Below are 23285 nucleotides of genomic sequence, written 5' to 3'. Positions count from 1 at the left end.
AGAGTAATATTGTGAAGTGTTATTAAAAATTGAAATAACAGTTTTCTATTTGAATGTATTTAAAATATATATATACCTATATTCTTGTGATGGTAAAGCCGAATTTTCAGCAGCCATTACTCCAGTCTTCATGGTCACATTATGATTCAGAAATCATTCTGTTGTGCTGATTTGGTGCTTACATTTCTTATTATTATTATCAGTATTGAAAACAGTTGTGCTGCTTTATATGATGAAATGGTGATAATTAGTTTTTCGGGATTCTGGATCCTGATACAGAAAGTTAATCAGAACAGCTTTTATTTTACATAAGAGTGTTTTGTAACATTATAAATGTCACTTTTGACCAGTTTTATATGTCCTTACTGAATAAAAGCATTCACGTCTTTAAAAAAAAACCTTATTGAGCTCAACCTTTTAATTGATAGTGTATGTTATATAAACTGATACAGTAAATAAACAAAATCTGTATTATCAGGCAATAACCGATCCATAATTCCTATGATATTCATTATGTTTTTTGTGCTTGTGCTGATGTGAAAGTATTCTTTCTGATTGCTAGTATACAGACAGCTCTCTGGACACTTTCATTGGAATGTTGTTGCTTTGAGAATTACCAGGTCTCCACCCAAACTAGTTGCAGCCTAAAATTAAACAATCAGGGCCCTTTTAACCCGACGTGATGTACAGATTTAATGATCGCCTCTGAAAACCTCCCTTGGTTCTTATGTTATCAAATCTGTATGCAATTGCCTCATTACAGATGGCTTCGGGAAGAGTTTGTTGTTTGTTGCAATGTCAAGGTTTAACAGAATAGAGAGTGCTTGGTGTATATACAGAAATGCCAGGAAATGGGGTTACTTCCTCACTCAGTGTGAACAACTTCCTTCTGCTGTCCAGCGTGGATGCGGGCCAATGCCGACAAATCTCTTCTGACTCTCTTGCTCACTTGCTCTATTAAGTACTTTCCTCTAAACCCAGCCCTGTCAGACTCTCATAATTACTTTCCCATTTCTCTCAGCAGCTATTAGCACTAACAGAGAGCCGGAGAGAGAGAGAGAGAGACACACACGAGCAGAGATGTCCCTTGGGCTCTGGGTTTGGTTGTAGGGATGAGGCAGCACTTTCAAATGAGCAAGACTTACAGCTGTGAACCAGCTGCTCTGTGCAAGAGCTCAGACAGACTTGTGCCACCTGATCCGTGTCAGAAAGGAGGAGAAACATGTTGTGTTTGAAACTTAGGATTTGGGTTTTGAATGAATATCTAAAAGTAAATATTAAAATTTGGCACAGTACTTAAGGACATGAATGAATGATACCTCAGATTGTGTGGCTTGTTTTAGAAGAGGTGTGCTATTACTTTTTGAGTGTACAGTTTTCATTGGTGGACGATAAACTGATCTTGAATTTTTTTTTGTATGGTTCTTTTGTAATTTCTAATGGTCTAAGGCAGATCAAATGTGACCAGCACTTACGTCTGACCGATACCAAATTTCATGAACCATGTTTTTGTGGGCGGCTCTTTATATCACAGCTGTTTTATGTATTCAAGACTCATTTCCTTCAGCACAGCAAAGCCAAAGATCTAATTCAAGACAGATTTTCTGTGGAAAACAGTCAATGAAAGTAATTTTGAAAGTCCCTGAACACATTCCTGCATTCAGTGGGGATTAAAAGTCATGGGATTGCGTTTTATTGAAGGCAGGTTTGAGTTGGCTTCAGAATGTACACCCAAGTGTTCAGTGCCAGTAAACACACACACATTAGGTTATGAATCTACTGTGCAGATATTTTGCAACTGATTTATAACTGTTTCTGAGAGTGTCACGCTTTCACATCTGGTCACGTTACTGTTGGAGCCCCATCTGAAAGAGAGACAGAGAATGAGAAACACAGACTACATACAGGAAAAAGTATGTGAGTTCAAGATGTAGAAATACTTTGAGAAAGTTGAAAATTGTGTGGTGGGAATCCTGGCAGATCTGAGTGTGGATTATGTTACGGTTCTGTGTCTGTTCTATGTTGGACCTCCAAACATTTATGTGGTCATCTATCTATACATCATCTTTAATATTACAGTAAATTATGTTAAGTATATATATGTATATATATATATATATATATATATATATATATATATACACACTTGAAGTGCTGCTTTAAATAGTGTAGTGCTTTAGTTGTTTGACAGTTTCATGATTAAACCCTTTTGTCAAATTTGAGTTTATTCAGCCGCTTCTCACTTTCAATATAGCCATACAAAACAGATTTATTTTCCCATTAAACTACATCTTGCAATGTTTTTTCATCTCCCTTGCACGAAAAATACGTTTGTAAGTTTGGACTCTTAAATTTTATCTCAAGACCCCTGCATTCTGTTCTATTTCATTGCGCTCCATCTAGCTGATTTTGAATGCAAGAAAGCATCTTATGTAAACACAGGGGCTAAAAAACCGCATCAGATTGACATCAGGTGCACCCAAAACTAGTGAAAATAGAGCTACATCTTATCATCATCTATGTATCTATCCATCAGATTATTCCTGGAACATTAAATCTTTCATTTTTAAAATATCTATATGGTGAGTGAGTAGTAGTTGAATTTAACAGAGGGGGAGAGGAAGATGTGTTTGTTTTTACCAAATGAGTGTGAATTGCTTCTCTTATTTATTCCACTTTTCACCCTCCCACTTGTCTTTCATTGTGTAGTTCTCCTCTTTTTCTCACGTTGTCCTCACATTTGCCCCTCACTCCATTCCATCACACCTCAGGGACAGAGCTCTGTCCTCATGAATGTGGAAAAATGAAGACAAAATGTTTAGCACTTGGTTAATAAGAGTGGGGTTACTCTAAACAAAGTTTGTGTGAAAGTTTTGGCTGTTGTTTGCTTGTGATGACACTCAAGATAAACAGAGTGATTTTGGCTTGTGTAGAGCACATGCCCATACAGAGACTTTTAAGCACACACTGCTCTGACATAGGAACGGTTCCCTCGTGTTTGTCTGATATTCGCAAATTAGGTGGTTCAGAGCCTGATCACAGATCAGTAATGCGGTGAATAAGATATGACTCTGGTTTACAGTTGGCAGATCCTGGATTTAGATGTAGTTAAAAAGTGTTAATTTACAAAAGCCTGTCCCAAAATCCTTTGAGAACTTCCCCTCTGGCAGTTTAATGAAGCATTTGGGGAGCTTGTTAGACCAGTCAGGGCCGAGCGTCATGCTCTATGTGCAAGCCTCACCCTTTATTTGTGCCTCTCACTCGTCTACATTATCTCGCTTTTGCCTATGAGACTTTGTGACCACACTCAAAAAATAAAGTTTGTCACAATACCATTATTTCAGAAGTCAGCAACACCAGTTCATTAACTCTTGATACCAATTTCAATACCACAGCTAAATGTGTATGCTAATGAACACACATATTAATTAAGAATGTTAAATATTAGTATAACAAACAAATTAAATTAAAATGATGGCACAAAGGCAAGTATATCACTTAAGTAACCAACCATAGCTTTTCAAGTAAGCATTCAGAAAGTGAAAAAATGACATCTAAAGTTAGTCAAATGTAAAGTAAACCTACTTAAAGGGATAGTTCATCTAAAAATGACTCTTCTATGTAACATAAAAGAAGATATTTAGAAAAATGTCTCAGTGTTTCAGTGTCTCTTCACGCAATGAAGGTCATCACTGGTTCCAGTCAGGATGTAGACCCTGCTGACATTCATTGGATGGTCAAAACTGTTGAAACTTTATTCATAATACCTTCTTTTTTGTTACAGAAGAAAGAAAATCATACAAGTTTGAAACAACAAAAGGATAAGTTAAGGATACATTTTTGGGTGATCTATTCTTACAAACTAAAAGTATTACAAGAATGTCTGTCATCAGTGTACAGAGGAGCCTAACAGTGTAATCTCTCTAAGACTTTTATTGCTCAGTGTTTGTTGAAAATGATAACAACATGTTTAGAGCTTATTGCCTTATCTTAGAGTAGCTTACATGCTTGCTTATATCAAAGGGTGTCTTTAAGTGGCTGGCTTGACCTTGCATATTAAGAGATATTAAGTACATATTAAGCATGTTTGAGGAATTTGAATTTAATAAGATCTGACATATCTAACATCTAATATTTCTAAAGAACCATATAGCCAACTCAGGAACACTCTACAGACAAATACCATTTACAAACCAGTGGCCCTTGGTTTCCCAGTTTCTCTTTCTCGTTCTGTTTCTGCATTTTTGCCTCTTGCCATCTTGAGCACACTTGACTCCTGCTCTTGTTCCCCTCCCCTTGGTTCTTAAATCTCTGTGAAAGAACAATTTCACACTCAGCTTAACCACTTCTCCCAAATATTTCCCACCATAGTTGATGCCAAAAAGGGGTGCAACCAAAGGCCTTCTCCAGTTGCAGGCTTTGACCTCACAGGTCATTAAATGCCTGGCACGACACAGTGCCTAAAGAAAGTATTCATGCTGCTTAGACTTTTTCATGTTTTCTTGTCTTACAGCATTGAATTACAGTGAACTTATTTTGGCACAGTGATCTTTGTGATGAAAAGAAAAGACTATTTAATGTCAAGCATAAAGCAGATTTAGACAAAGTAATTCAGTTTAATTGATTTCATAAGTATTAACCACATTACATATTTTTTTAAATTATCACAGGGGCAGTCAGGTGTCGTTGGTTTTGTTGTCACATGATTAATTAAATGGAAACTGTCTGTGTGTAGTCACAGGGTTTCAGTTGATTGTAGTATACTCCTGTATATGGATGGTCCAGCTTCTGAAAACTCAGCATTTAGTCAGACCATGCTCCATAAAAATAAAAAGACACTAAGCAACTCTGCAGGTGTTTGCAGGTCTTTTTAAGCCTTTTAAGCATTAAGCCTTAAAAGTCTTAAAAAGCCTTTTTTTTCAAGCTAATTAAAAAATTCAAAGTGACTTTAAGGCCTTCAAGCAATATGCAAAAGACAGCTACATTCAGCACTCATGTGCTTTGTTCTGTACACTCAAAACATTTATTTATTGGATGAACTCAATTTAATTGAGGGAAGGAAATTCATGAAATGAAATGTATTTGAGTTGAGCTAACTCAATTTGAACAAATATAGTTTAAATGAAATTAATACATTGATGAAGTGATTTTTTTATGCTTGTTGAACTCAACCTAAAACATTTAACTAGAAAATAAATTATTAGCAAGACATCCCTCTACACTCCAAAAAATAAAAAATAAGAATAAACATATGAGTCACTTAATTTTAGCCATTAGCCAACTTTTTAAGCATATATCCATACGATGGTTTTGTTACATTCATGGCATGCCCAAAGTAGTTGTTTTTTATTATTAAAACAACTTTGATTCTTGTTAGCAGATCCTTAACCCAAGCACATCTGCTACACTTCACCACTTTGTTAACCCCCCAAAACAATAACAAACAGAAGTTTTAAATAAAAGAGCATTAAACATTAACAAGTCCCCCAATTTTATCATCTTAATTAAAAATGTGTAAAATAACATTTAATTTAAACATTTACTCTCCTTATCAAGTCCTTTGCAAAGCATGATGGTAAGGGGAAATCACTTTTGAGTTAAACAAGTAATGTTTACGTAATCTCAAATCAAATGAATTAAGTAAAGTGGTTGTAAAGAATTGTGTTGGATTAATTTACTTAATCATTTTTTGGAGTGTACAGTGCATGTTCTTGCACTTGAACAGACAAATACATACAGAAATATGTCAAAATACCCATCTTGCCAAGTAACTTGGTAGCTTTAACAGTGTTTAATTTATTCTTAATTTATACAGTGGTGTACGACTGGCCATGTTTTGTTTTATTTCAACCGATCTCTGTTCTGGACTCTGCACACAAACAGTAATTTTCCAAAATGTAATTTGGGAGGAAATATTTCAAAGTGTGTATATGGCTTTTAACAGAGGCCAGAGGCGCTGAATACGGACAAAAAGAGGAGAAAATACTGTAGCAGGCAGAGCAAGCTCACTGTTCACAATGCATAGTAGCAGTACTGCTTTGTTTACAGCTGTAACTAAAAAACACTGCATCACTGCTGTCAGAGAGTGAATTTGCATCTCATTCAGACCATCTGCTGTTTCTCCCAAAAGCATAATTTAATTTGTATCATTGTTCTATATATTCAATTTGTCTTATTGCTTGTCATTTGTTCATTTGTTCTTATTTACGGACTGTTCACTTGTCTTTAATACATTTTGGGCAATTGGTAATTTGTAAGGCTAGTAGTTTTTGCTTTGGTATCGAAATTAGAATCGAGAATTTAATTGGTGTCTAAAATGTTGGTGTCATATAAGTTTATGTTTTAGAAAAAAAGGTTACATGAGTCAAATCAATGATAACAGCAAAATTATGTTTTTTTGTAGCATAGCCAGTAAAAATGTTGGCAGGGCAATTCATATTTTGAAACACTGGCCCAACCGAACCCCAACCGGGCCAGTACAAAAAAACCTTAGCGTTGAACCCTGGCAGTCACAACTGTATTAGAGAGTAGCAAAGAGAAAGCCACTCTTCAGATGTCATATGACATCTCAGCTGAAGAAAACACATGTGGGAGAGTCTGATGAGACCAAAACTGCAAAACTAAGCAAAATACTGTTTGCGATCCGAAAATCACCACTGCAGTGCGGAGGTGGCACGTTCATTCTGTGGAGATGCTTTTTCACAGAAGTTATTGAACATTTAACAGCAGTGGCACCAGCTTCTGATTTGGTAGCACTGAATATTACAATGCACATTTGACAGTAGCTTGATTTGACAGTTTGGCAGTATTTTGATTGGAATGTGGTTTGAAATTGATTTTCATTAAAGAGCAGGTCATATGGGTTTTTGAAAAATATCTCTTTTGCAGTTTATAACATAGCCATCCTTAAATGAAAACAATCTGCGAAGTTGTTAATTAAGAAAGTGCATGATAAAAAAAGATATTGTCTCTCAAAAGAGAGAGTCGGTTCTGAGACACGTCATATTTCAGAATCTTTTGCATGTTACCGCTATACGTGACTGGGTAACACATTTGCATAATCCCTGCCTGCCCGCAATTTTTTTTTTGTTCCTGCCTGAACAAAGTCTGACCTGCACACAAACACTTCTGCTATTAGTGTGTTTACATGATGTTGAAAAGATGTTGTTTTCAAGGATACCACATAAATACAATTCGAACCTTTTGTTTTGTGCATGTCATTTTATCAAAGACTGCTTCTCTAATCATGGCTTTTGTCTTGTTGGCTTCTAATCTTCTTAATTTGGACTAACAAGCTCTCCGAACCACAACCTGTAAGTATTACGATTGATACGTTATGTGTACATTTTCAATTGAGTGCTCAAAATATCAAGTTTTTGTGCTAATAAGTGATGTATACGTAGTCCAGCTTTAGGTTTCCAGGTGAAGCCCAATATTATTGTCTTAATGAAGTAGTTCTGATAATTCCCTAACAATGTGTTGATTATTGTAGACTGATGTTGTTCTAATTACTTAAAAGTTTTTGGTGTACTGAAATCTATGTATTCTAAACTTAAATCATGTGTGAAAGGAATTGATGGTTTAACTGAGTATTTTGGATGTACCATTGGTGTACAACAGGGCTGTATGGTGAGTCCTCTTTTGTTTATTCTTTTCCTAAACGAATATGTAACTATTAGGGCTGGGATAAACGATTATTTTTTTAACGATTAATCTAGTGATTATTTTTTCGATGCATCGATTAATCTAACGATTAATTTTTTTCTGACCGATTCGATTTTGATTATCTCCCCATTAATTGACTACTAACAATTTATACATGTTGATTTACATATCTGAATGAAAAAAACATGAATTCCTTAACAAATGACAAAATAAAAGACCGACTAAGAATGCATTACTTAAAAATAAAAAAGGTCACCCAAAACACTTGTTTAGAGCAATTGAAAGAATACAGTAACCAATGTAAACTTGAGGGCTTTAAGCTAATACAGAGAGTGCTTTTCCAAAAAAAATTAACAGTGGGAGCCAGCAGCCTGTCATGGAGAAAAAAAAATCTCTGAATGCTCCACGTGAAACTTTGTCGTTCCACCCTTTTTCTATCGTGTCTAATGATTTTGGTTAATATGCACGAGGGAGAGAGAGAGCAAGACAGCGCTAGTGTAGTTTGAAGACTGTTACTATGTCCAAATTCAGGGTCTGCATCCTCCTTAGGATCCTTCCTACCTGGTTGAAGGAGGAGGGATCCTCCGACGACCGCAAAACCCAGAAGTCGGTGATTATGAATTTGGACAACCTACCCTTCTTTCAATTCCCTCCTTTACCCGTTGCTCATATCCTGTCGCCTAGCAACCGTTACAGCGCGAAGCAAGACTCTGGTATCAACCCAATTATGTACCAGTCCCAGAAAATACAGATTCACTGTACACATCCCTACCCGGAACTGCTTCCTTTTTACAACAGTGAGCACAAAGCTAGAAAAAAGTGATTATTTAGTTTGGAATATGAATATTTTTCTTACAAAAACACATAGATTTGCTAAAGAAGGCCTTTGTTCACCCTCTGGAGTGAGACATTTTTAAAATGGATGAGCTTTTTATTAAACATTTCAAGGACCGATGCAGTGCAACACCTGCAGTTTTATCACACAGCACAATGCCACAGATGTCGCAAGTTTTGAGGGAGCAATTGGTTTGCTGACTGCAAAATTGTCCACCAGAGCTGTTGCCCATGAATTGAATGTTCATTTCTCTACCATAAGCCGTCTTCAAAGGTGTTTCAGAGAATTTGGCAGTACATCCAACCGACCTCACAACCACAGACCACGTGTAACCACACTGAAATACATTCATGAAAAAACAGGTATATACATTTATATAGAAATATATATAAGACATTTCTTTTAAATGTATAACACAGTAATAAAGTGTAATGATATAACCTTCGTAATCATTGGGAAGAAGGAGGCGGGAACCGGCGCACAATCAAAATGAAGCTTTAATGACAAAAATAAACACAAAACAGCGCACCAGCCCCTCACGGACGACTGGTGCGCACAAAATAAAAAGCAAACATAAAATATTGCCCAGGCCTGGTCCTCTCTCGTCCTTCACGGTCGTCATTTCAGTTTTATATCCTTCCATCTCCTACGTGGGACTCGAGACCGGCGGTGGGGCGCAGGTGCAGCGCATCTCCAATCACTACACCTGGCCTCACTCCTCGTGCCCACACCTCTCGGCCCCGCCCCACTCGTCACATAAAGGCAGCAACATGATAGATAGGACAGAACAAGAAAGACTATTTAAGGGGTCATATAATGCTACATGCACTTTTACAAGTTGTTTGAACTGAAATGTGTGTTAGCAGTGTGTGTACACAACCACCCTATAATGATAAAAATCCTTTTTTCTGTAATCTCTTTAAATGTTTTCCCTTTTCTCAAATCAAGAGTTTATGTGAACTTGACTTTAATGACTTCAGTATTAATCTGTACCTCACATGGAACTATAGGACAGCTTCAGAACACTTGAAATAGGTCCACGAAAACGTTTTGGTACTTTATAATGTTTTTGAGCCTTTCGTGGGGCTCAACAATAACACAGCATAATACACGCACAATATCGGATTTGGATTGTTCTCGTCTGACCGATACCTGATCTGCAGAAAATGCCAGTATCGGAGATGATACCGATCCTGAATATTGGATCGATGCATCTCTAAACAAAACCTGCCAAAGTGCAACTCAATACTTGCCCCTGGTAAAAATTAGGGGGTTTGCCTGAAGCGTAAATTCTTATAAGAGAAAACAACTTATGATTCCTAACACTGTGTCTACACCGGATGCGAGCGGCGTGGTGCGACGCGACAAAATTCTACAGAACCACTGATCTATTAAAAGAGATTCATTATATATAGATCAGTCAATATAACTCGCCATTATCAGTGATGCTGTCTACACTGGATGTGGACAAATTTCAAATTATTTTCAATAATTGCTTTGTTGCGTCCGGTGTAGACACTGTTTAAGGAGAGATGACTGAGGACGATGTTGAATCTGCAGATCCTCAGTACCACTGACAAACAAAATATGTGGTAAGTACTGCCACTCCGTATAAATGCACCACAGCTCCTCTCAGACTTACGAAGACTAGAATCTGATCCAGTCAGTACTGTTTGGGTGCATGCATTACTCCGGGATATTGGTTTGTTTGAACTCAGAGGGAGTGTCAGCAACATTAAAAAAAGTTAACATCTTAAGTAATTTGTGGATTAATGCGTATTAGAGAAGCGAACCATTTAAAACGATTCAGTTCGATTTGGTGAATTGAATGATTCGTTCGCGAACCGGAAATCCAGCTGCTTTGATTTGAATTCTCTCTCACAACAGACACGGAAGAGAAGACAATGCTGAATAAAGTCGTAGTTTTTGGACCAAAATTTATTTTCGATGCTTCAAAAAATTCAAACGGACCCTCTGATGTCACATGGACTACTTTGATGATGTTTTTCTTACCTTTCTGGACATGGACAGTATACCGTACACACAGCTTCAATGGAGGGACTGAGAGCTCTCGGACTAAATCTAAAATATCTTAAACTGTGTTCCGAAGATAAAAGGAGGCCTTACATGTTTGGAACAGCATAAGAGTGAGTTATTAATGACATAGTTTTCATTTTTGGGCGAACTAATCCTTTAACACTTTTACTTCAGTAAGGAGGTCTTGTGCAGGCAGCAGCATTCAAGAATTGTCTTATTCGACCATAAGTGCCCTGCGAAATGGAATCTAGTAGTATTTGCTGTGGTATTAAAGAAGTACTTTTTAAGCTTTAAGTTATAAAAGGAAAGCAAGTTAAATTGAAATATTTTTCTTTTCTTGCTGATCTGAAAAATTATCTGATCTGTGGGTCAAAAACTGTAATGTCATTCGAACCATGTAATTTGTGATCCATTGAACAAGTATAATATACACAAAGAATACTGCCTATTTTTTTTACCTACCTAATATTGGTATCAATATCGGGCCCCCCCCAAAAAAACATATCGGTCGGGCTCTAGTTCACATCATTTTTTAATACGAATAAAACATAATCAAAACGGTGTGACTATCTTGTATCATTTAATTTAAATTTAGAGGGTTTCTGTGTTAAGTGACTAAATGCCAAAATAAATCCATGCTTCCAAGGGGTTCAATACTTTTTGTAATACTATTGAGTGTTTACAGAGTGAACAAAAGCAAGTTTTTGGTGTATGCATTTTAAAAGCTGTGTGTTGAGCCACTGATATGTTTGGTAAATGGTGTGATGAGCATATCTTTTCTCTGAGTTTAATGATCAATAAAACCAGGTTTAAGACTTGCACACAATGCTCTTGAACATTTTCCACAGTGCACAAAACTTGTCATTTCAGTTTCAGACTCTGTTTTTGAGTATTAGACTTCCAAGTGTTATTAACGAAATGTAGCTGTGCTCAAAGATAAAGAGCTTTGGGGCATTTATGTAAAGCCCCTTCTTTAGCTGTTGGTTTCATGCCCAGGTTGCTCTCACTTTCTCTGCACTTTTGCACACAACGATATTTTGAGGCCCGGTCAAAGTACAGGAAGTCGGTATTAGCGCTCAGTGCACTTCCTGTCTTCAGCTGTAGTATTGTGTTACTTAGTGTCAGTGCTGCTTTGAAATCATATGACCTGCCACCCAGTGTCTTAAAGGGAAGTGTGGGCTAAGACTTGCTTCTGTTTGCAGAAATACACTTGACTTGTCTGTAAACTGGCCTAATATGTATAAATCAAGAGTTTAAAGGTTTTAAACTCCTAAACACTATATTTGATTTAAACCATACACTTTTGAAATTAGTTTTGTGAGTTGAATTTGCTTGGTTATATTACAGCCAGATGTTCATATAGTTTCGTTGTGACGTCCAGAGCTGTGACGTGTGTCTAGATGCTTCCTGTATTTTGAGATGAAATGAGTGAAAGTATCTGTTCAGTTAGGAATTTCCATCTTGAACACACTTGGCACTTTGTCATCGTAAAGGGTTAGGTTATAGGTTCTTTTTCTTCCCTTTTGTTGCTCTACCACTTTGTCTCTGTCCTTTTCCCCCCAACAACTCCACTCTCTGATGTCTTTGTATCAGAGGGAGTGGTGTGGTTACAATCTAAAGCAGCTTTTTTTCTTTGCTTTGTGTCGTCAGAAGAATTTTGCGACATTCTGCGTAACATCCTGACAATGTAAAGCAGCTTTCACTTACTAAAGTACTAGTGTGCCTGATTGTGTTAATTAGAAATGCAGTAAAATCTGTGATCATTTTGGCTATGAGCAATATTTAGCATTGTTTTTAAAAACTTTTCCTGCCAGCGTGTTTTTTTGTAACTGTTTTTTATTAGAACATGCTATAAAAGTTATACATCAGATATAGAGATAGACAATAGGGGTGCCGACATTTGAAAAGATTTACAAAGATAGAGAACACTGGAAAAAGAAGAAGTAGGTGTTTTTCACAGTTTCCAGACTAAAAAAAAAGAACATATTTATAAGGAAAATTCATATGCTTTGTGAACATGCATTCATAATCCACCCCACTATGTATTGTCAGTTAGCTATTATTATGTATTATTCTTAAAGGAGCTATGTGGAGGTTTTTACTTAAAAAAATCTTTAAGATAGAGCTGTCATTTGTACATGTATGAGCCAACCATGATGTAAAAAAAAGAATGACACCTCGACTGTCCACCACGTTTGCCTCTATCAGCCTGTAGGCTCAATTGTTTGTGGAGGAGTCGGGCCTGAATTGGCGCGAAAATTCACAAAATGTGACGTCATGCGCGTTCTCGTCTGCTTGGGCTTACAACCGTATGGCACGCCAGCCATTATAGTAAGCAGCGGCAATAGTGTTTTCAAATGGACTCTGCGGATGGAAAGAAGCGACCAGTCTCCGGCACAATTCAGACACCCACAGACACTCTTCGAAGTAAAAAAAACTGAGAACAAGCATGAGACTGGCTGCAGTTCCTCTAACGGCCAATGGTGTCAGTAATGTTTAGAAATTTCAGAACCTATGCAATGCTCCTTTAAGATTGGACTCCATCTTGCCTCAAAAATACTAATCTGGAGTCTAAGGGAAAAATTTATTTTTTCCTTTTCATAAATTTCTCAGATTTTTCAGATCCACTGTTCATATGTGAGTGAGTCTGATTTAAGCCATTTAGAGATTATACATTTTATGGCTGCAGAAAACAATATTTAAAGTAGATAATTCAATTTAATTTCCTTTATGCCCTCAGGGCTCAATCCTAGAACATCCACAGCTGGATCAAAAGGAATATCAATATAAAATATGTCTCCAAATAATTTATATATCTTCACAGATTTGTTGTATCTTTGGGCAGGACCAAAAGATATGAGAGTGGTTTGTTTCCCAGTAGGTCACCACACTCTCTCCAGCATCTGCTAGATAATACTATTTGCAACTTTCATACAATTTGTGAAGTTTGTAAGTATCTTGTAATAACTTTCCACTTAAATTCTTTGAATTAGTTACTCTATGGGCCCCAGAACATATATCTATCCAGTCCTCTTGTGTAATCTCTACCTGCATTTCAGGCTCTCATCATTCTTTATATGCAAAATAATAATAAGGATGAAGTGATAGCAGTCTCTGATAAAATTTTGAAATAAGCCTCGTCAATCGTCCCCATCTGTATTTTCATCATTAACTTTTCTGTTTTGTTTGGATTAATGATATTCTTCCATTCTTTATGTTTCTTAAAAACCAATATCTAATGCCGATGGTATAAAGTTATTTATTGTACTTATACTAGATAAAGGAGATATGGAAAGCGTAATTTTCAATGAAGATTGTATCTTTTTCCATATTTTTAAAGTTAATCTTGTCCACTTATCACATTACCCCATCTGAAATCTATGAAAGGAGTGAAACCAGGGGATACTGACAGAGGCCTTTCTCTATGTTTACCAATGCGTATCCATATTGTCCTTCAACCACGCCTCTATTAGTTTCAGCTGTGCTGCCCAATAATATAATTTAAGATTTGGAAGACCTACTCCCCCATTAGCCTTCATAAGCTAAATTTAGAAACCGCCAATTTTTTTTAATGATTTTCATTAAAAATATTTTGTTTTTATGAATATCTGAACATGCAATGCATCAAAATAAAGAACAGAGCCTTTATCTTTAAACAAAAAAAAAACAGTTTTATTCTAGCTTCAAGCATTATTTTTTTTATCAACACTTGAATGAAGGTATGTTTTGTAAAAAAAAATGCACAATTTTTAGCAAAAAGCAGAGGAAATCACATTTTTATCAAGTACTACATCTGGATAATATTCAGTAGGATGATCAAAGCAAAGATGGAGTGGATCGCGTCCATCAACACCTCCAAAGCTTGCACAGTCATTTGCCACTCCTGGACATTTCACTCAGTAACATTAGACAGTTTTTATTTATATGCTGTTTATTGTTGATGATCACATTATTTTTCAAATGCATATGCATTCATACGAGATCGTCTTCCTCAACATGTGTTTTTGATTGGCACATTCTAGTCTCATTCAGGAGATGCGTAATAGTGCCTCTGGATGTGTGACATCGATAATGCAGAAATTCTGTGTTTGGCAGGGAAGCGCTGTCTCATGAAAAATTCTGTGTTTGTCGAGAATTAATTTTCATATCAGTCTGATTAGGCCAGTGTTCAAAGCTTGTAATATTAAAAAAAAAATTTGGCCCAGTTTATAGGTTTAACTCTGATTATGCATTTTTTGCTATACTTCAAAAGTACTAAACAGGCCACTTTTTCTACTACAAATTAAAATGGAGTTCTGAACAAAAGTTTGGGAGGCTAATTAATGTAGCTTTGTCTATGACTAAGAATATAAAATGTGCCATTGATACTCTAACAGCATGCCTTGTTGTTAAATCTTGGGTCTCTAAAATTTTCTTTTTGAAAACAGACAAAACAGAAGTTATCATCTTCGACCCCTCTGAACATAGGGCAAGTAATCAACTAAACCTTGAGACTCTAAACATAATTCTATAACTAGAAATTTACTAGACAAATTAGAGGCATTGTAGGTTCTAGCTTCTACAAATCACTAAACAGTCTAGCTCCTCCTTATTTGTCTGATTTACTCCACTTCTACACTCCGACAAGGGGATTAAGATCGGAGGACAAGTTTCTCTGCCAGATCCCAAGTACCCGCTTAAAGACCAGGGTATCTAGAGCTTTTGAAGTGGCTGGTCCCACCCTTTGGAACAACTTACCAGTGCACATTAGAATAGCTTCCACTTTATCTGAGTTCAAGTCCTATCTTAAAACTCATCTCTTCTCTTTGGTTTTATTATTGTCTGATGTTTTTTCTCTCTTTGTTGCATTTTATTATTGTTGTGAAGCACTTTGGTTGACATTGTTCCGTGCTTAAACGTGCTCTAGAAATAAACTGAACTTTTAAACATGAACCTTTACCTTTTTCAATTATTAGATGGGCATGTGAACTAATTAAAAAATAATAATTACATTACAGTTGAAAAAAGTTTGGGGTAAAAAGACTTTTTAATGTTTTTGAAAGAAGTCTCACAGAAGGTGCATTTATTTGACTAAAATTCTGTAAAAACAGTATTTTTGTAAAATAATTGTACAATTTTGAATTGTGTTTTACTTTCATATATTTAAGATGAACTGTATTCACGTGATGGCAAATTGAATTTTCTGCAGCCATTACTCCAGTCTTCAGTGTCACATGACCCTTCAGAAGTCAAATACTGATTTTGTGCTCAAGAAACATTTCTTATATTGTCAGTGTTAAAAACTTATTTTTGTGAAAACTGATACATTTTCCACAGGATTCTTTGAAGAACATTTGACATAGATCAATTTATTGCTCAAACTCAAAGCATTCATTTCTTATTAATTCATTAATAAAAATCTTAGTGACTTCGAACTTTTGAACAGTAGTTTATATAATAAATTAACCCAAATTAACCTGTACATAAATTAACCCGAAATATATTAATTTGAGTGTAAGTAATTTTAATAGGTGAGAATAAAGACTGTTTTATGATCAAATACACTTGCACAGCTATAGTGATTAAATTGTATCAATTTTGAATTTGTACTGTTATCGGTTCTTTGCACAGCACTTGATGTGATCTTAACTGAGCCAGTCATGATCTGATGTCTTCATGTTTCTTCACAGCTCTGCAGTGTGTGGACCCAGTGAAGCCCTGTGTGAACAATGCTTCGTGTGTAACTTTCCACAATGGAACAGGCTACTGCAGGTAAGTCTGGACCACTCTCAGATTTAAACTCTGCTGTCTGAGGCTCAGTGAGAACCAGAAAAATCCAGCGGCTAAACATTTTTGCACCTAGCTGGATTGCCTTACTTAATTTCCCCACAGAAATAATGAAATTAGGTCACCCTAAGTATTCAGTATTGCCAAATATGCTCTCCTGATAAAGTTGGAGTCCTCCCACGGTACACTGAGAAGTTTAGTTCTTAATGATTGCTTTTTTTATCTGTGCATGTGTGTTTTTGCAGTGCATTTAAAACCATCTTTGAATATAGGAAAAACTATGCAAAGCGTATTCAAAAAAGACGAGTAACAGTTGGAGTGGAAAAAAACTGTAAAATGCATCCAATTCTTGTGGTTCAAAGCTTATAACACACATACACACACACAAGTTCCCTTCACTGTTAAATGCCTGTTCCTTTACTGCGGTTGTTCAATTGAATGTTGCTTGTGGCTGCTTGTAATTGTACTATTTATGCCGTATGATTAAGGGTTAGTTACATTTATTGCTTTGCCAAAAATAAACACTTGCTAACAAACCTATCATGTTACATTTCTATGGGCTGTGAAACACAAAGGGGCTGTTTTCTTTTATTATATATATATATATATATATATATATATATATATATATATATATATATATATATATATATATATATCAGTTCTCATTTTTATTTAGTTTAAGTTTTAATCATTTTTTCATGCTTTTGTTACGCTGAGTAAGTTTGTTTTAGATTTATTTTTAGCTTTAAGTTATATTCAATTTATATATGTATATATAATACATGCGTAAGTAATAAGTAAGTTACTAATAATATTACATTAATTTCTTGTTTATTTTTCTTTTGTTTATTGCTTATACAGATTTGACAGGTTTTTTTTTTCAAAGCACTTTGTGACTTTTCTTTATACACAAAAAGTGTAACATTCTGACAAAATCTGATTTCTTGTTGATTTGATATTTTATAATAGTGATTTTATAATTTCAAAATATAGAGAAAAAGTAGAATTTAATGTCTTATAAGCCAATAAATGTGCTCATCCCAAGCACCCAAACCTGCATCACAGAACATGCGCAAATATTAAGCCCTCTCTGAGGTATTGTGTTTGAATGGACAAATTCACACAAAGATTATGTCAAAATGCCCATCTTGGTAAGTATCCTATAGCAGACATAGCCGGCTGAACATACTGGATCAGTTCTCTTAAAGTGACAGATCTTTCTTAATATTAATCGAACCGTAACAACAAATAAATCACTTACTGCTCTTGATTGAATAGATTCAATCAAACTATAATATAGGTTAATCTTTAATTTATACAGTCAAATATTTAATGCTGTTTTACATTTGATTACTTTATTCAATTTCTGTACCTAAAAACTAATGCTAGACCTACTTAAAAAAAAAAAATCACTGTTTATTTTATTTGTATCTTTATTGCATTTATTTGTGCTGTTTCTTGTAGTTAAATTGATTATTCTTATTTTCTTTATTTTTATTTGAAAGTATAATTTTTCTCTAAACACAGCACATACCAAACCGTATGGAATCCATGACTCTAAAACCGTGTATGTATATATATTGTGGTGGAACAATACATGTATTTGTACCAAACCGTCATGGTACAGACATCTCGGTTCGGTGCACAAGGCATTACAACCGATACAGGCATTTCACCCCCAATCCAGAAGGGGGCGCCCTGAGCAATGCAGCGCTGTTGGATAACTGGCCACCAGCAGAAGAACAGCGAATGCTGTGAGTTGCGCACATGAAAACTTACAACGAAAACAAAAAAACAAAGGCTACTAGACAGTGACTATGTGCTTAAAACACTTTAACGTTTAAACTGACAAGGCTTAAAACACTTGAGAATGATAACATTTCTTGAGGAAGCAGCCCTAGCCCGATCATTCGTTAAACACTGGAGCATCCTGTTAACCGCAGGTAACGTTAAGCATCTATCTATCAATCTATCTATCTATCTATCTATCTATCTATCTATCTATCTATCTATCTATCTATCTATCTATCTATCTATCTATCTATCTATCTATCTATCTATCTATCTATCTATCTATCATTCGTTAAACACTGGAGCATCCTGTTAACCGCAGGTAATGTTAAGCATCTATCTATCTATCTATCTATCTATCTATCTATCTATCTATCTATCTATCTATCTATCTATCTATCTATCTATCTATCTATCTATATAGATATATATATGTATTTATTAGCCACAGCACTTCACGTCTGATATGTGACCCACATAGATTGCAGTAAATGATAAAACGATTGTGGTACAAATTAATGTGTTTAGTACAGCGATAATTTTTCAATAATTTGAATACAAATACTAGTTTACAACATTCAGCAGCACAATGAACCGTTTTGCACATATAAATAGGCTAAATGGAGATTGCTGATATCACACACTCAAGTTCATGCCAGCTCTTACAATTAAATATGTTACTATAGACTTTGCCCTACCCTGCTCATATAGTATTAATTTTATTTGTCTTAAAAAAAGGTCTTAAAAAGTCTTACATTTGAGCTAAAAAATCCAGCAAAAACCCTGTTGTAAAATGTTAACAATCTCAAAATGATTATCCAGTGTTTCCTCTAGAATTTTTCTAGCTTGTGGTGGCAGGCCTATTTCCACAGGGGAATGGGGCATCGCCCATGGGTAATTTCCCATGGATCATGCCCCCTTCCCCCTGGTGGTTAAATCCTCCCCACCCAAGAATCAGGCACACTCCTACACAGGCCACTTTCCGAGGAACTGAAAAATGAAAATAACCAACCATATCTGTCAAAACATTTCAGAAGATATTTATTTGCAATGAGCAGGCAGCCTGACTAAGAATATTAGATTTTTCTTGGGTTTTAAAAACAAGCATAGATAAATACAATATAGTTCTAACAAAGTTACAAATAAAATAACGTGTTAAGAGTATTCAGTTTCAGAAATATAATAATTAAGTGCAAAATAAAACTGCATAGTGTTCACTGTATGAATTATATATAGATTAGATCTTTGTTAAAACTGTGTTTTGTTGTTGGATTAACATTAATGACACATAGAGCAGCAGGTATTTTGGGGCTGCTGTCCCTTTAAGACCTGATGCACAGATTCAGTATAATGCAACACATCCGATTTCTTTCCAAGCTGTTTTCACTGATTTAAGGTGTAACCGACTGCATTTACCTGAATGATTGTCGAGGTGGGTATTTTGACATAATTTTAAAGTATGTGTATGTATCTGTTCAAAACCCAAGGAGATACGAAAGAGGAATCAACAAGCAAACGAAACGTATCTGTGTATGTGTGTATGTGTGTGAGCTTCAGGTGTGTGCAGCTGTGCCCCCAGAAAATGCACAAGTTTATCCATCATATATTTTAACAAACCAACAATGACTTCAAATCCTGTGCAACATGAATCATGTCTCCATGGATAAATGAAACCCCTCATGATTATACAGATCAGTGTGGCTTTCATATTATATGACGTGTTCAGCATGGGCGGCGGGTTTGTCATTCTGAAAGGAATCTCAGAACAGCCTGATTTGAGAAAGGGGATTTTAAAATATGAAGTTAAAAAAGACCACTGTGTGGATTTTTATAATTATCTGATGGATGTTAACACACACTTCCAACACACGTTTATGTTCAAACAATAGCAAAAGTGAATTTTGCATCCGATGGTCCCTTTAAATATCTGGCATTCTTGTTGATCTCCTAAACTGTAGAGGAGACATGTAACATGCAGAGTATGTTTGTCAGTAGTTCTCACTCGTAATATTTCTTTTTTATAGGAAAGGGGGAAAGGTGTTTGTAAATGAGATGAGATGAAATGAGAAGATTGTGTAGTATCATTCACATTGTCGATTTGTTACACTAGAAAATTCCACTAAGTTTATGCGAGGATCTGCAACTGACCTTTCTGGCATGAAAACAAAAATCGGAACTTCCCAAGTTGACAGGAATCAGTCTCTGCTTGACTTTGCTCAAGAATGCAGGCTTTCAGCAACATGAAATGGCTGCCTGCCTGTGCGAGCAATCTCAAAATGGAACAGGCTGACACAAAGTACTCTCAGGAGTTACTAATACATTCTGTGTAGGTGAGGTGACACCCGTGAACCAAAGTCAACAAGGTGTTTTTCAGTTTTTTTTTCCCCCTCTGCTACGGAGCGCTCTGTACAGGAAGAGCAGTGTGACAGAGGTTGGTAGAGCAGGGTGTGTGTGAGTGGTCAGACCGGTGTGTCTGCAAGCCTCCAGCCAGCTTGTGAGAATCAAGCTGTGTGTCACCTATGTGTCTCTGTCGTTTTCTGTGTGTTTTGTGTGCATGTGCAAGTGTGTCTAGTTTCATATGTGCCTGTGTGTGTCATTGAACTTGAAAGCATGTGTGTGGTGTAGGAGAGAGACTCGTGAGGAAGCCTGCAGGATTTCCACTGCAGTTCCAGTTTTAGAGCACATTACCTGTAGAACATAGAAGAGAATCATGTGGTTCACTAAAACCTGAATTAATGGAGAAGTAGTGATGCAGATTAATGACTTTATCCAGATTTCCTCAGCTACTGAGGAAAGCTCATGTGAAAAATATCACATTTCGCTGTGTTCCAAAGTTCAAGTTTGGTGAACTCTGACCTGCGAATTCGCATCACGTGAAGACATGGGACCAGTAGAAAATCGATGCGTCACTGCGTGACCTCTCTGTACAGAAATTCAAAAATGAAGGAGGCGCAAATTTTAGCTGTAGCGCAGCGTCCTATTTTATTTAATACATATTTAAAAGATTATATATAAATAAAAAAGGTGCAGTGTCAATGGAAACGGGTACAGATGGTACATTTGAATGAGGACGTTTTATAATTTTTTATTGCTTAGTGTGTACATGTTTATATAGAGAGAGACATAGAGTACAATATAATAAGACGCTTTCGACGCCATCGCGACACAGTACAAGCACATATTAATCCATGTTGTGATAACTGAGGGGAAACCATTATATCTTGTAGGGCTGTCACTTTTTTGAAAAAAATGAAACTTTAAATGGACTTGAGAACAGGCCATGTGTGTTTTTTTATTGAACCGACACTTAGGCTAGGCGGCACTAGACAGGCATAATGAAATGCGGAAAAAGGCTAGGGCCATTACAAATTTATTGGACAGGAAAACAAGTCGATCAACATTTTCGGGGTCAAGAGCAGAGCGTTTTTTTTTCACTATATGTCCAGCTGTTGAGAAGACGCGCTCCGACTGCACTGATGTCCCAGGGACACTTAGGTACAGCTGCGCAAGGTGGGGGTATTACTGCCAATTTTCCACCACAGAAGCCGGTTACTGTCAGTTTGGAATGGTCCTTTTCATAACTCAGAATCTCCTGTAACTAGATGCGCGAATGAGGTGAATTCGCGTCTACCTCGCCACAAGATCTCCAGATGCACGTAAATGCGTCTTTACATTGACTTAACATTGAAATAATTCGCGCCAGACACTCTATACGCGTTTGGTGTGAACGCAGCATAAGAGGTCACTTTCGACGTCACTGGGTCTTATAGGCGCGTAAAATTGCTGGTATTTTCTGTTTAGCATTCGCAAGGCATACTGCACTTTCAGAATTCTTTATTTTCTTTTTCTGCTTGTTTGTGAATTTTTTTTACATCTATATTTTTTAATTGTTTATTTATTTTAAAATTAATAGTGTATATATTTGGTTAAAATAGATTCCCTATTTTCATTTTAGAAACTTTTTTTGGTTGGTCCAATCGATTGTGCAATCGATTTTCGAACTAAAAGTGACAGCCCTAATATCTTGCTCCTGCCAATATTCGCAGCGGAGTCCGAAATAATTTTGCACGTTCAAAGTATAGTGTGACCGCCCCTTAAAGAGTTGCCTTTAACATTTTTCTCAGTTAAAGTCAGTTAAAATATTTATTTGATGGACTGGGAAAAAAGGCTATTGTGTAGTGTCTTGCTTCACAAGCATTGCATTTTTAAGCAAACTCAAAATATTTGTGTTGGTCTTTAGCTGTTGGTAAGATATACATCTTGACTCACTGCATCACATCTGTCTATTTTTTCTCTTTTTTTTAATTTACGTGTGCTTATCTGATCAATTGCAGACTGAAGAAGGTTTATTTGAGTCTTCATTGAGTTTTTCAATTATTTCTGGTGACAGAGAATTGACACACTTCACTTCAAGACTGCCTGAATCAAGCCTGTATTGGAAACATATTTTTTTAATTGCATTTTAAACTTTATTATTATTTTTATTATTTTTCTATGCTGATGGGTGAAATAAGTATATAAAAATCAACTAATTGATTAAACATTTGGGGTCAGTAATTTTTAAAAGAAATTATTACTTTTATAATACTTTTATTCCGCAAAAATGTTGTTGTATTGAATTGATCATATGTGACAATGGAAACAAATTTAAATAAGTGCTGTTTTTTTTCAGTTTATTGAACAAAAAAGCAAAAAAAAAAAAAAAACTGTCATGGTTTCCACAAAAATATAACTTTTGTTCAATATTGCTAATTAAAGGAATTGTTTTTTGAGAACCAAATCAGCATATTACAATGATTTCTGAAGGATCATGTGACACTGAAGACTGGCGTAAGTCAGTTTCATGACTGCTGAAAATGCAGCTTTTCCATCACTTTTTGTATTTTAGATCAAATGAATGTAGCCTTGGTGAGCATAAGAGACTTTTTGGGAAAAAAATAATTACAGTCCTTCCAACCCCAGTTTTTTTAACAGTAGTTCATTTTTGCACATCCCTACCTAGATCAAAGAAGCTATTCTAGGCTAACCTAGAATTCTAGGTTATGTCTCCATTTTTCCAATTTTCCATCCACGTTAGTTTTCAAGCATTTTTCAAAAGTTTAATATAATACGTTTTTACACAATTCTTCAGGCAGGATAATTTTATTTACGGAAATATCATCATTTAATTCTGATGCGTCCATGTTGC

At 35.8% G+C, this 23285-nt stretch overlaps 1 protein-coding gene across 1 annotated transcript in view; it reads left to right on the top strand.

Moving 5' to 3' along the window:
* The window catches only part of LOC128018771 (neurogenic locus notch homolog protein 2), a 51137-nt gene that overhangs the window by 2120 nt on the left and 25732 nt on the right, over positions 1-23285 (top strand). The window contains exon 2 of the mRNA XM_052604523.1: positions 16207-16288. Within this exon, the coding sequence (XP_052460483.1) occupies positions 16207-16288 (82 nt within the window). The remainder of the gene's footprint in view (positions 1-16206; positions 16289-23285) is intronic.

This window comes from Carassius gibelio, chromosome A8 (assembly GCF_023724105.1).
Source record: "Carassius gibelio isolate Cgi1373 ecotype wild population from Czech Republic chromosome A8, carGib1.2-hapl.c, whole genome shotgun sequence".
Taxonomy (NCBI): Eukaryota; Metazoa; Chordata; class Actinopteri; order Cypriniformes; family Cyprinidae; genus Carassius; species Carassius gibelio.
Note: the sequence above shows the minus strand (reverse complement) of the source record. Positions and strands in the feature narration are given on the sequence as shown.